At 55.4% G+C, this 14738-nt stretch overlaps 1 protein-coding gene across 6 annotated transcripts in view; it reads right to left on the reverse strand.

Moving 5' to 3' along the window:
• Positions 1-14738, reverse strand: part of SLC6A9 (solute carrier family 6 member 9) — a 31574-nt gene that overhangs the window by 6192 nt on the left and 10644 nt on the right. For 3 of the 6 annotated variants that reach the window (XM_077752061.1, XM_077752055.1, XM_077752060.1), the window contains exons 1-5: positions 14331-14460; positions 8118-8274; positions 7381-7512; positions 6737-7007; positions 134-266 (exon numbers count right to left, since the gene is read on the reverse strand). In XM_077752061.1, coding sequence (XP_077608187.1) covers positions 134-266; positions 6737-7007; positions 7381-7512; positions 8118-8274; positions 14331-14375 — 738 coding nt within the window. In that variant the 5' untranslated portion in view covers positions 14376-14460. Of the gene's footprint in view, positions 1-133; positions 267-6736; positions 7008-7380; positions 7513-8117; positions 8275-8526; positions 8548-14330; positions 14461-14738 lie in introns of those variants that run through there. The other 3 variants (XM_077752058.1, XM_077752059.1, XM_077752057.1) reach the window with 3 other exon arrangements.

Raw genomic sequence — 14738 nt, forward strand, 5'->3', positions numbered from 1 at the left:
CCACCGCCGGCCCTCTGGCTCCTCTTCCCCTCTCATGTCCCTTCATCACCACCTGCCCCCGGCTCACAACCCCAGCACGGGAGGCAGGATCATTCTGGGTGTGCACAGACCCCGCCGAGGGAGGGGTACTTACCTTTCCTGAAGACTTGACCCCTCGGATGAGGCAGAGGAAGACCACCACCCAGGAGACACCGAGGCAGCCGAGAAGGGGCAGTCGCACCTCCCCAAAGTTCCCGATGTCGTCTGACAGCTTCAGCACATAGAGCCTGGGGAAGAGGATACTCTCTTGTTGAGGGCCGGACCCCGACGCCCAGCAACAGATTCCCAAGGTTCAGGGCCCAGCCTGGCAGCTCCCTTTCCCGTGAGGTCCCAGCACGTATGAGAAGGGTGCCACTGTAAGGCCCCAGACCCAGCTCACCCCGCCTTACCCCCTCTGTCTGCTGCTCTAAGGCTCCACTGCTTGCAGCCTCCCCCAGAACCCTCAAGGGCACCTGGAGGCCAGCCTCCTCAGCTCCTTGGGTGTGGAGGTCTCACTTCCTACTCAGGCCCATCCTAGGCCCTGGCTTATGCACTTCTCCCTTCAGTAATATCCTCTCCCCCTAGACTGGACGCATCCTATCAGGCGTCACCTCCTCCAGGAAGCCTTCTGTGAGCTTGTCACCCACACTGGTCTTCTCCATCTCTGATGAACAGAGGGAGGTGGCGGAGCACTAAGTAGAGACGGGAGGCCCTGGGGTGTGTAGGCCTAGGCTCGAACTAGAAGTCCTCCCCTAGGTGCGTGTGGCTCTATCTGGCACCCTATGCCACACCAGCAGTGCCCTTTCAACTGACTGGACACTTATGTGCCAGGCCCTGTGCTAGGTGCTCCACATAGAGACCTGAATCAGGCATGTGGGTACCACCAGGAAGGGCATCTCAATCCCATGGGGAGGGGCACACTGGAAGGCTTCCTGGAAGAGGTGAGGCTAGAGCCAAGGTTTGAGGAACTGGGAAGAGGAAGTGCCTGCCAACCTGGGGCAATGGTGTGCAGCAGGACAGGGAGTCATGAAATAACACAGCCTAGCCTGGGCATGCCAGCAGCTCAGCGAGGCTGGATCAGACGGTAAAGGGAATCGAGAAGGATGCAGGATAGGAAGAAGCCAGGTTATAAGAAGCCATGAAGTCAAGGCTGAGAAGTTTGAATTTTATCCTGAGAGCAATGGGAAGCTTCTGAAGGGATTTTATAGGCGCATGTTCACGTTCTCTCCTTGACTCGAAACTTTGCAGCGGCTCCCATCTCTCACCATGGAAAAGCCTAAGTCCTTACAGTGGCTGCAAGGCCCTAAGTGCCTTGTTGCCCCCTACCTGCCACCTCTCCGATCGCCTGTCTTCCCACCCGATCCGCCTGCTGTGGCTGCACTGGGCTCCTCGCAGTTCCTTAATCATGCCAGGAACACCCCTCCTTCAGGGCCTTTGCATGTGCTCTTTCCTCCATCTGGCGTGCTCTTTCCCTCAAACATCCATTCGCACACATGCGTGTGAGACGTGTGCAGTCATATGGGGCCCCACGCTTAGCAGGCCTTGTGCTGCGTTTAATGCTCTGCCGCTGACATCTTGAAATCCTAATACGTTTGAACAAGGGGCCCCATATGTTCATTTCACCCTGGACCCCACAAATTCTGCAGCTGGGTTTGTCAACATGGCTTCCTCCCTTCTCATTTCCTTCAAGTATTTACTCAGGGTACTCTCTTTGCAAAGGGGCCTTTTCTGGCTACCCTGCTTTGAACTGCAATCCGGCCCCAGCCCAGCACTCCTCACCCACTTCTTTGTTATATTTTCCTCCATGGCCCATGTCTCCTTTTTTTAAAAACTTATTTATTTTATCTATTTATTTTGTGTGTCATCCATCTTCTACAAAGGCAGGAGTACCTAGCACCCCCAGTGCCTAGAAAAGTGACTGAAACAGAAAAGTACTCAATAAATACTGTTTGAGTGAATGAATGAACAAATGAATGAATGAATGAATGAATGAATGAGTGAACACTGGTAAAATGGACCAGGAGGTAGAAAGGAGAGGGTCTGGGGAGGGAGGCAGACTAGAAGTAAAGAGCAAGAGACAAGCTCTTGAGCCTCAGTTTCCTCATAAAATGGTCATAATATCACCAACCTAGCATAATATGTAGATGAATTTAGGTAAACACAGGCTCCCTTCTGTCCCCTCTTGCAGGTAGGACTTCTTAGGATAGCTCCTAGGCTGGCCTCTATCATTCTCAGCTATTTTCACTTTTTTTTCCAAATCAGTCCTCAAACCTCATGGCAACATTTTTAATACCTTGTGATGCGATGTTATTCTGTCCCCTCACAGGAAAATGTTGCCAGGCCTGGGATTTGCTGTTTGCTTGGCCTCCTCGCAGCCTCAAATCTTCCCTGGAGGCTGTCCTTCACACTGAGACCGACAGAGGGCGCTGTTCAACACATAGCTTTCCTGACCAACTCCCACCACTGAGATGGTACATTGAACAGGCATCAGAGCCAGGTCCTGCCTTAGACCTTCTCTGGGCTATTAGCCAATGGGGGAACCAAAGGCAAAGGGATGGGAGAAGTTCAGGAGCTGTGGCCCTATGAAGAAGAGGCACCTGGGCCCCTTCAACAGTGCTTTCCAATCTTTTTTCCTTCATACCACACACACACAAGATACTTTGGGGCCATTGGGGTAAGCAGACAAGGGCACTCAAAGCTGAAGGCAACCGGGCTGGGGGTTCCCGGCTGCCCTGGCCCCAGCCAACAGGGCACACCCGTTCAGGGCACCTGCGGCTGGGAAGCTCTGCCCTCCAGAATAGCCAAGGGTCCTTCTACTGCCATTACTCAGAGTTCCTTTACTTCAAGCAACAGCATTCAAAGTAAAGACATCATTTCTTGTTCCAAAGACCTCTTTTAACTTTGTCTAATCATATATGTTAAACTGGTAGTGTCTTACATTATTTATTATTTTTAATTATTTATCTTATTTGCCAGGGTACAACATTTACAATATTGGGAGTTAAAAATTAAATAATGAATTCGACCTTTCTTTTTATGGCACCATATATATTTTTTTGTTTTGTTTTGGGACCATGTGCTTTTGAGATCAAGTAACCTAAGAACTTTTGGAACCCAACATATTTATAGATTGGCTCTTGATGCATAACATCTCCGGAGGTATTCTGCATTATTTTTTTAAATGTTTATTTATTTTGATAGGGAACATGGGGGAGGGGCGGGGAGAGAGAGAGAGAGAGAGAGAAAGAGAGAGAATCCTCAGCAGGCTCTGCACTAACAGTGCAGTTTGATCCCATAAACCGTGAGATCATGACCTGAGCCCAAATCAAGGGTCAGATGCCCAACTGACTGAGCCACCCAGGTGCCCCACATTCTGCATTATTTATTGATTTCCCCAACCTGATGATAAGCTCCTTGAAAACAAAGCACCCTAATCTATTTCTTTGCATCTCCAGCAGTGGATGTCACTATGCTTACTGAAAACCCATCACTATTCTTAGTATTTATGCCGCATTATCTCATTTCATCTTTATAATAACCAGGTAGGTGTTGTGACTCCTCCCATTTAATGGATGAATAGTTATGACTGAGAGAGGTTTGCTGATCTCCCAAGGCCAGACAGCTGATAAAGCGGCAGAGCCACGATTTGAGTGAGATCTGTGCAACTCCAGAGCTGCCCTGAAGATGCTGGGAGAGGAGTGCCGGGGTCCGAGTCCCATTGGGTTTCAGTGCTCTGCTGTGCACCCCAGGCTGTGGAGGCGAGGGCATGGCCATGAACTTAGGGCCTACAGACTAGAATCAGACCAGCACACAGAGGACGTTAAAACAAGACCGAAGGGATGAAGAGAGAGAGGAGACCGTGGGCCAGAGGGTGAGCAAGAGGCAGACCTGGGCTCGGAAATCTGCCTCTGAGCTTCTCTTGTTTAAGAGGAGTCTCTTAATCTTTCTTCTGACTTGTTTTCCTCACTTGTATAATGGGAATATTTTATACTATGTGCCTGAGCTTCCAAACAAGGTTGTTGTGGGGCTCAAATGGGATCACACAGCTTTCCAAAGGGGGGGTGGGAGACTGTGGATTAAAAACACCTGCAGTGGGGCGCCTGGGTGGCTCAGTCGGTTAGGCGTCTGACTTCAGCTCAGGTCATGATCTCACAGTTTGTGGGTTCGAGCCCCACGTAGGGCTCTGTGCTGACAGCTAGCTCAGAGCCTGGAGCCTGTCTTCAGATTCTGTGTCTCCCTCTCTCTCTGACCCTCCCTTGCTCACGCTGTCTCTACCTCTCTCTCAAAAATAAATAAAACATTTTAAAAAAGTAAAAAAACAAACAAACACCTGCAGAGTATCATTGGCCTAATTCACACCAGGCACCAGGCACAGAGGAACATACATATCCTGACACAGCACTGCCGCCTAGTTCCTTAACCTCTGAGTATCAGTCTCCGAATCTGAAACATAGGGATAACACTATCAGAAATAACACTCCTGGCACACAGTAGGTGCCCAGGAAATGGGGTTGCTTGCTCTCCTCACTTCCTTGCTGAAGCCAGCCTGGGCAGCCCTCTCAAGGCTCATGTTCCCAGGCTCTCCAGGAGGGGGCAGCAGGGAGCCACCCTGCCGGGAAAGAGTCCTGTCTGGGACAGTGGCGAGTCAGGCAGGCCTGGCTCCAGCCCTGAGGAGAGTTCAATGGGCCACCCAGTGGGCACCCCCACCCTGCCCATGACCAGTTTGCTTTGAGGGCTATTCTCTAACTGCACTGGATAAAATCTCCAGAGCTTTGCCCTGGGCGGCCCTACCCAGCTGGGACTCCCTGGCAGATAGCCTCTGGGGTGAGAGCTTCTGGGGCAGCCCCATGGGTGTGGGTGAGGCTGTGTCCTCCCAGGTTCACCCCTAGTCTAGATCAAGTTGTCCAGTCCATGCCGTGCCTCAAACATAGTAGTAGAATGCCTAACTGGGCACTTATTTGCTNCTCTAATTGCACTGGATAAAATCTCCAGAGCTTTGCCCTGGGTGGCCATACCCAGCTGGGACTCCCTGGCAGATAGCCTCTGGGGTGAGAGCTTCTGGGGCAGCCCCATGGGTGTGGGTGAGGCTGTGTCCTCCCAGGTTCACCCCTAGTCTAGATCAAGTTGTCCAGTCCACGCCATGCCTCAAACATAGTAGTAGAATGCCTAACTGGGCACTTATTTGCTTAGTTCTTTCAGGATGTGACCACCATGGGGGCAGGATCTGTGTCTTACTCCTTACTCTATCTGAGTGCAGTGTCTAGTACCTACTAGGTGCTCAAGAAATGATCTGTCCAGCGAATGAATGGCTGAGTCTGCCCGGAGGTAATTTTGCCTGCCCCTCACTGGGAGGCAGCAGCTCTGCTGTCTACACCATGAGCCCCTGCGGGTAGTGACATCTTAGCTGTCCTTGAATGTCTGTGGCGCAGCACAGAGGCTGGCACAGGGAAGCTGGGCCCTGCAGGGTCTGAGCACTGGGACCAGGCTTAGAAGACATTGACCTGCTAGGACTTCAAGTCTCCCCGGGACCTTGGCCATCTCCCCTATGTCTGTCTACCAGTTGGCGGAGAAACTTCAAACCCTCGGCCTGGCAAGGGAAGTCCTGTGTCTTAAGATGCCTCTGGCCTCTCCTGTCTCAATACTCAGTCTCACCTGTCTCCAGCTTGCCACCTCCTGGCCGCGGCTTAGCTGCCTGTGTCTCTCCCAATCCCCTCTACACCTCCCTCCACCCTCCTTGGGAAGCCTTCTGGACCACTTCCTCTTGCCCCCATCCTCTCAGAACTGACCCCCCCCCTTGTGTCCCCCTACCACACCCTTGAACATACTGGCTTCTAGGTACCTGCCCTAATATGATCAGCTGCCTGTCTCCTCCCTAGATCGTGAACTCCTCAGGGCAGGGACTCTGGGCCATTGAGACCCCATGGGCACACAGGGCCTGGCAGAGCAGACCCTATAAATGTGGAATGAATTAACGCGGCCTACCCACAGGCCCCCAACACTCTCTTCCCATGGGTTTCCCACAGGGACATGGGGAATTTCCTTTAGGACGTCCAACTGTGCCCTTACACCCACCCCATTGGGACAAGGTGTTCCAGAACACCTCCAGCAACAGCTTCCCTGCAGCCAGCCCCAAGACTCCAGTCTCCGTCGCCACAGAGCACAGGAATGCCAGGCTCTCTTCCCTATGCACAGCTTGATGACGACAGCCCTGTGCTCAGGAAACTTCTATGGCTCCCTTTGCTCTGCAGCAGTCAGTCTAAGTTTAATTCACATACATTCTCCAAGAAGGCTGGCAGCCCTGCCTGGTCCACTTTATGGCCCATGGCTTTTCCACACACCTGTTACATCAGAACAGCTTCCCCGCAGTCTCAGGACCAGCCTCTGCTCATCTGGGACCTAGGGCTTCGGCTGTGCTACTCTCACCAGGAAGCCATCTCCCTTTCCCCTGACTCTCCTCTGAGGACCTGCCTGACTGCCGGGCCTCCCTCACTGCACTTTGTAAGGACTCTCAACTCAACATCTTGCCTTCCATCACCCGCTGGTGTGTCAGCCTCTTCTCCTGAACTAGTCTGTAAACTCCTTCCACCTCTTCACGCCCCTCTACCTCGCTCCATTCCCGGCACCCTCCCTACTCTGCAGGAAGCTGCCCTATGGTGAGAGGGAGGGCCAAGGCTTGGCACCAGGTGTCCCCCCCGGCCCAGGCCCGGTGGGGCCTCACCTCCAGTACTCCTCACTGGGGCTGGTCCTCTGGAGGGAGTGGTTGAGCAGGTGGGAAAGGTTTCCAGGCAGGGCAGCAGGCCGGGAGCCGTTGGTGAGGTTGGAAGCATCCAGCACTCCAGCACAGTCAGGTGTGTTCCAGGGGTTACCACAGTAGGCCCAGGGCAGCACGTGAGTCATGGACGAGAAGAAGTAGTAGAAGGCAATGCAGATGACCACGTTGTAGTAGATGCCAATATACGTAGACACCACCATCATGCCGTAGCCCACACCTGGAAGAGGGGAAGGAGTGGGAGCAGTGCACATCTAGCTGAAGGAGGTTAATTTCGAAGCGCTTAAGGGGAGGGCTGTTATGGAGGGCCACAGAAGGGATAGGTCAAGGCCTTGTTGGGGGCATGTTGGGGGGCAAAGGGGCTTTGTGTATACACGTGGTAGGAGGGGAAGGTGGAGGCCAAGTAAACATGGATCCCAGCACGCATCCATGGCCTTGGCCATTGATGTAGGGCTTGAGGTCAGCACAGGGGCTCCGTGGGGGTTGGTAGTGTTTGTACAGATGGGTGAGTAGGCCCCCAGAAGCCTGTGTGTGTGTGCAAGTGTGCACGTGCACGTGAGTGTGTGTGTGCGCTTACCCCACCCAGGTCTCACCTTTGAACATGGGGCTGATCCGCCAGACCCCCAGGCAGCCCTGACTTGCAAACTGGCCGAAGGAAAGCTCCATGAAGAAGAGAGGGATCCCACAGAATATCAGCATGATGAAGTAGGGGAACATGAAGGCGCCTGGCAGGCAGGGAGAGAGCTGGCTCAGGGTGGGCTTGGGGGCTCCCACCCTCTTCCTGCTGAGAACCCAACAGCAAAACCTTTGCGATTGGCTGAGACCCGAGGAGGGTGAGCCACGCACTGAGCAGGAGCCTGGGTCTGAGGTATCCTCCCTGCAGCCTGTTTTTGAATTTGACACAGGCTTCCTGAGCAGAACCCTGGCCCCAGAGCCATCATGTGAGGGTGGGCTTTGATGGCTTAACCACGCAATTTCACAAACATGAGTCACTGGGATCCTCAAATTCCCTGAACCATTTAGGGGGTTGTTGAAACACAGGGGGTTTAAGACTGGGAATCTTGGGAGTTTCGGGTGCCTTTCTCCACCGCTCCTCACCTCGAGGGAGCAGGCTAGCAGGGTCAGGCCCAAACAGCAGATAGCCAGGGTCGGGGTGGGGGAGTGGTTTGTGCCTTAGTAAAGGGTACCTAAGCCAGGGAGGGGGTGAAAGAGAGGAGAGCCAGAGGCCAGCCTGTCTGGAGTGGGGTCTGTGCCAGGGAGGGGGTAGCCCGGGCCTTGGTGGGTAGGCTCTATCCAAGTGGGTGGTCCCTGCCCTGTGCCCGCCGGGTACCTCCCCCGTTGCGATAGCAGAGGTATGGGAAGCGCCAGACATTGCCCAGGCCCACGGCATAGCCCACGCTCGTCAGTACAAACTCGATCTGGTTGCCCCAGTTGCCCCGTTTGAGGTTCTGGTCCCTCTTGGTGGCCTCGCTGGGCACAGCACCATTCTGTGGGGACAGGAGAGAAGCTACCATCAGAAAGGCATTTGTGCTCCCGTGCCTGACCTTCTGGGCCTCTCCCAGCGGGGACACCATGGACCCTCCAAGCCCCCACCCCCACCCTGGGCTTCCCCTCTGCTGGCAGGAGCTGCTAGCAGGCCTGGCAGAGAAGGAGAGAAGGGAGGAGTGGCTGCCAGAGGGTGCCAAGCGGGGCGTCCCTCACCAGCCCCCCAGCACCCCGTGCCAGGGGCACCAGCCCACCTGAGGAGCTGCTGCCAACATCCGAGAGGTGGGACACGGAGAGGGAGCTTGAGTCCAGGGCCCCCCAGTCCCAGCCCCTCCAAAGCCTCCCCTCTCCCCTCTGGGTGAGGATCTGGGAGCAGCTGAGCCTCATACTAAGCAGCCAAGTCGGGCTGGGCACAAAGGGGCCTGTGTCCAGACAGCCCCCCCCCACCCGCCGCTACCACATCACCAGGCTGAGCACGCTGCCCCATGGGCAGGGAGTGAGGGGGAGGGGGTGCCCGACCCCTCCCCCAGCTGAAGGCGCTTTCCTGGGGACACAGGGTAGGCAGGGCTGTGAGGTGGGGGTTGGAGGAGCAAGTGAGTTTGGGTGGGCAGACTTGGGGAGGGTGTTCTGGGACCCTGGATGGGAGGGCCCAGGGGAGCCATCTCTATCGCCCATGGCTCGGGGGGGGGGACCCTGGGGAAGCTGACCTGGGCTGGGTGGTGCTGGCCAAGAGCTGGGGGAGGAGACCAGAGTTGTAGGCACCATGCCAGACTTGGAGGACAGACTCTGCTAGGGGAAACCGAGGGAGGGACTCCGGAAAAAGGTCTCTGAGCTGAGAGGAGGGGGCTGCCCAGGAGGGGCTGATGAGGGGATCTGCCCCAAGGAAAGGGAGTCAGGCCTTCCTGGGGAGCTGCAGGGCTGGGCTGGGTGGCCTGAGGCCCCACTGAGGACAGCCCCTTTTAAACCCCAACCCCAAGTTCCTTTATAAGGGTAACAGCTCCCCTACCCTATGCCACGCCCCTTTCACCCCTTCCCAGGGTGAGCTGGAAATCAAGCCACCTTGAGCAAGAACCTAGATGTCCCCTAGGAGACAGGGACCCTGAGAATCACCAACAGAGAAGCACAGTCCTTGAGTGACAGAGATAGCCTCTCAGAGATGGACTATTCTCTTGAGAGAAACAGGAGCCCCTGGAGAACACCAGGATCAGAGACAAAGCAGCATGGCTTCTGAGGGATGTTGCTGAAGTGACACTGACCCTCAGCTTGAAAGAGACATATTCAAGGACAACAGTCACACTGGCCAATAAACAAAGAGGTCTGGTGCTTTGAAATGCTGTCGGATCCTGACACTGACCGACATATGCAGAGGGGAAGAACGGCTTCACTGGGACCTGTGTGCTTTCCAGAAAGGCCCATTTGGGAAAGTAGACACAGGAGGCACCAGTGGCCAGTGGAGGCCCCAGCCACGTGCCCCTTGTTCCCATGGTGGGCAGATTTTGGCTTGCATTCCATGGGCACCATGACACAGACACCCTTGAGGACCCACTCTCCTGCACACCCAACTAAGCATTGCCCTTAGAGGAGACACTGACCTTCACAGCCTCCAGGGGGGGTTGAGGACACAGCACCAGGAACCATGGTCCCCTTCAAGGAGCACCCAGAGCAAACGGACAGGCTGAAAGAGCCTACATACATTCATTCATGCAACCGTGGAGATTTACTAACACCTACTGTGTGCCAGGCCCTGGGCCAGGCATCGGGAATCCAGCAGTGAAGTAAACACTCTTATGCACTCAGGGCTCAAAGTCTAGTGGGGAATCAAGTCATCAACGAAATAAACAAATATGTGATTTTCATACGTAGCCGCAAGGTGACCACAGAGTGGAAGTTCTCAAGTCACGGGAATATGGAAGGAGGCCAGGTGAAGGGCCAGCGGGGTGAAATCAGGAAGGCTTCCCTGATGAAGGGGCCTGAGGGCCAGTCTGGCTCTGGGAGAGGGAGGCTCGCAGCCTGAGTGTGCCCTCTGAGACCGGCCCCTACGTAATCTTGCCTAAGGTGGCCATCACCTCCTAGGGCCTTCTTTGGGACAGGCCTAGCAATTTTGCACAGTCCAGGGGGCAGGTTTTCAGAGGCTGTGAGGCCTGCATGGGGGCAGTTTACGCATTCCCAAACAAATCCCGGTCCAATAGGGCTCCTATATGTTGACCCTACAATAACAGTTTTATTCTGTCCAAAGCTTGTTTACTTAGGGGCACAATGGGAGACTGTGACAGCTGCAGAGGACATGGGTGGGGTCATGAAGCTGTGGTTACAGCTGTAAAAGAGACACCCGAGGGTCCAGGATGGTTTCATGGGCAGGGCAAAGGCAAGACCCCCTTGCAGAGACCGAGGTCCCCAAGGCTTGAAGCCTGGGGCCTCTCTCCAGGCCCCAGCACCCCAACCAAGTGCATGGGACCAGACTTGGGTTTCTGGGGTCTGCTTCTTCCCTGACATCGAGGGGCACAGGGAGGGTGGTGATGCCTCCAGGCACGTGCCACAGGCAGCCACTTGGCTGAGCCCTCAGGAGCCAGCAGTGCTTAGTTAATGAGCAGCATACCACTGGGCCTTGAGGGAACCACTGCAGCCCTGCTGGCCATAACCCACAACTTGGGGAGGCAGGAGCCAGGGGCAGAAGCCTGGGACAGGGAGTGGCGGGGAGTGGGGAGAGGGTTCTGGTGGAAGTTGACGGCAGCACTAGGGGTCTGCAGTGCAGAAGGAGCTAGAGGTCAGTGGTACCCTGCAAGCAGTGTGAGAAGCGCCCAGAAGAAGAAGAACCAGATCCCGCTCCCCAGCCCTGGATCTCCGCACTGAGGGGCTGACTCCCTGAGCTGTGGCTGGGAGGTCACCGTGGGAGCCTTCCCATGGCCACGATTTCAATTCCAGCATGAGCTATGCTCAGGCGACTTGGCTGGTGAGGGCTTGGCTCTCTGTGGAGGATGGAGCAAGCCTACCTTTCTTCAAGTCCCCTGGAGGGAAGGGTCTCCAAAATGCTCTTCAAGGCTTCTGGGGGCTGCAGTTCCTTTCTCCATTCCCCTCTGAGGACTCTCTGCCGCTTCCTTCCTGGGCAGTGAGGCCCATGGCTGGTGAGCTTTACCAGTGCTGCCTAGATTTTGTTCTCCTTGCATAATCTTCCCTATCCTAAGCCTCTCATTTTCTCCATCTGCTGGGTGGACACCTGTGTCCCTGATAAGAACTGTCCCTGCAGTGGATGTCGGCCTGCAGGTGCCCACAAAAGAACGCTTTTGTGCTCACAGTTTCACCCAGACTGGCAGCCTGTCTGCCTAACCCAGCTTAGCCCTGCTGACTGGCCGGGCTCCAGGCTTCTCCTGCCCATCACCCATCTTTCACTGTCTGCCCCTCGCTGCTCTCCCTTCTTCCCCTGCTCACACCTCGGTGGTGAATTAAGCCACAGCAGCCTGGTGCTTCCTCCTCAGACTCCCTGGATAGCCCCCACCCTCACCCCTGACTCTGTGGCCATGGGCTTGACGGTGGTCTCTAGGATATGGACAGCCCTGCCCTGTGCCCAAACCCCCCCCCCCCTCAACTTGGACAGAATGCAGGCTTTGGAGCTTTCTCGCCCTGGCTGGGTGCAGTGAGCTGGCTGCCCATCGACCATGTTGTCCACCATACAGAGACACATGCACATAAGACCCTCAGATGCCCCTTCCCCTTCAGAGCAGTCCTTAAGGCAGCAATGTCCATTCCCGCACAAGGACTTGTGACCTCTCACCCCTGTGCCTGGCCAGCCGGGTGAGCGAGTCCAAGCAATCACTTATGTCAGTCCTTTACATAGCCCAGTGCCTGGCTTATTTCTGCTCTAGATGAACGCTTGGAATTAGAGGTGTTCAGCTATGAGAGCCGAATCCAGATCGCCTCTCTATGTCTTGGACTTGGGAGGGCAGGACCCTGTGCAGGGCAGTGAGAGCCCCAGCATTCTAGAGCCTGCTCCCCCAGCAACTCCCAGCAGGTCATTTCCACTCCCTGCAACTCAGTGTCCTTAACTATGAAATCAGTGGACAGACTAGACAACCTCAGTAGATCTACTCATTTCTGGGATTCTGCCTTGCCTGGAATATTCCTATTTCCGACTCTCTCTTATATCTTCCATCAGTTCCCACTAACTTTCTAAATGACTTTTTCTAAAATGTTATTGTTATTCTTATAATTATAAAAGCATTATAAGCTTAGCACCCCAACAATGGGAACCTACAGCAAAGAGCAGAGACGAAACGAAGCTGCAAAGCCCACCTCCCCAGAGGTAACCACCACCACTGGGTGGACCCCCTCCTTTCTTCACACGCAGTCTCAGAGAGAGCCTAGACTTCTACCCTGGGCTACGGCTCTCCTCTGGCTCTTGACTCCCGCCCTCCCAGATCAGCATCCCCTGGATATTTTTGTGAATTGTGAGCTCCCTCCTTCTGCTCTCCGTGGACACTAAAGAATCCTGGAGCTGCCCTGGCTGGGCGGGCCCCGCTGGGATCCAGCAGGCCTCTTGTTCAGGACTCTGCAGCCTCAGGGTTTGCTCATGGGATGAAGTCCCATCCAAGACAAACTTTATGGAGGAGGACAGACAAGACCCCACATCCCAGAATGACCTTGAGCCAAATCCAGATCACTGGCAACTTTCTCTGAGCCCCAGAGGGAAATTCAGGCAGAATAGCGATTACAGTAAATCGTGGCTGCCTTAGAAGGCCTCACGACCTCCTTGCCCCCCTAGCTTCTTGCTCCCCCAAGTTATCTCCCATCTGTCCAGGAGCTCGGCTGGCACTTAGGTAGCACCCGCCCTGCAATGACAGAGCCTTCTGTCCTTCATCTGGCCTGGCTTATCCAGATATGGGAAAGAGTCTGGGGCCAGAAGAGGAGAAGCAGGACCATGGGAAAATCCACCCGAGGCCCGAGCAGTATCCAGGGGCTGTTTGTGCCTCCTGCCTCAAGGCAAACTTCAGAGCAAGCTCTGGGCACCTGTTGGGAGTCCAAGCCTTCAAGCAGGTGAGAGAGCCAAAGGTATGCCCTGTGCTGTTTTGTCCAGATCCCTCATGGGTGGAGAGAGACCTGTCGACATTGTGGAGAGCAGACAGAAGATGCACCCCCAGGCACGTCAGGCTTTGCTCCAGGCCCTGGGGAGCAGCGATGGGGAGCACTGGATGGGCCCTGCTCCTGCCCTGCAGAAGCCCAGCAGCCCTGCCTCACCCTGCAGCAGCTGTGGGCAGTCTCTACCCCAGTAAGTTGGCAGCAGGCTGGCACTCAGGGAAGTAGCTTCGGTTTGTGACTGGCAGTTCTCAGGTTTGAGGGCAGCCCTGCATAATGCTTCACCCAAACCCAACCCATGTCTCCCCAGAGGACATTCCTTCTCTTGCCATCTGAAGGTCAAGTCAGGATGTTCTACAGGGCAGGGAGGATGGCTTTCCCTGTCCCCAAACCCTTGCTGCCATCAGCCCCATTGCCCCTGACATTCTTGCCCATCTCAGCTTCTAGGGATGAGGCCACACTGATGCCCACCCGACCCGGGCGCTTGCCGTGGACACCGTGAGCATTCTCTGGGGTCTCTCGCCTCCCAGCTGAGATTCCCATCCCATCCTCTCCCCCCACCCTCATGGCTGAGTTCATGTACCACGTCCCCTGCCCCCTCACTCACTCTCTCCATAGGAGTAACTGCCGTGGCATGGACAATGGGGCTGTATTGATTAGTACAATTCCTGGGCACCTCCGGCCCGTCTCCCCGGGAGCTAGGACAATGCAGCTTTGATACACAGAGCAGATTCTCAGCAGGTCCTTGGGCTGGGGGAGCCCTCACACCCCCACTCTCCTCCCCCATGCCCCCACCACATAGCTAACTCTTCCTGCACTCCTTTGCACAGTTGCAACTTTCTGGGTCACTTTTGCTGGTGTCTGTCTCGCTGGCTGGCTGTGCCTGCCCCTCCCTGGCACAGACCACTCAGCCCCTCTCCCCACCCCCAGCCCAGCCTCCCAGACCGCCTGGCTCCAGGGAGGGGGCTCAAGCTTCTGGAAAGTGACTGACCTGTTCTGGGGAGGAGGGGGCCAGAGGTCCGTGAGCCGAGGCCATCCCAGGATGAGCACTTAGAGCGGAGTGTGCGTGTCTCCGTTGCTCATTCACACCTCTGCCAGCTCCAGGCGACACTGACGCATCCCCTGACTCTCCCACTGCCGGCTGGGCAGCGTCAATTACTTTCACCTCATCTCCTCCCCAAGCTCTGCCTACCCCTCCGCTGGCCCTCCCCCTCCGGCCAGTCCCCATGCAGCCCGGCGCGGGTGCTCCAGAGCTAGAGTGAGGCGTGGGGTTTGTTGTGTTTTCCCCTTGTTCCCAGCAAGTTATTGGAACAAAACACACACTCACATACTCACAACCACAGAGTGAGGCAGAGCGAGCGCGGAAGACAGTGAGCCCTAGGGTCCAGATGCTTCTGAG

Source organism: Crocuta crocuta, unplaced genomic scaffold, assembly GCF_008692635.1.
Source record: "Crocuta crocuta isolate KB4526 unplaced genomic scaffold, BGI_CrCroc_1.0 scaffold367, whole genome shotgun sequence".
NCBI lineage: Eukaryota > Metazoa > Chordata > Mammalia > Carnivora > Hyaenidae > Crocuta > Crocuta crocuta.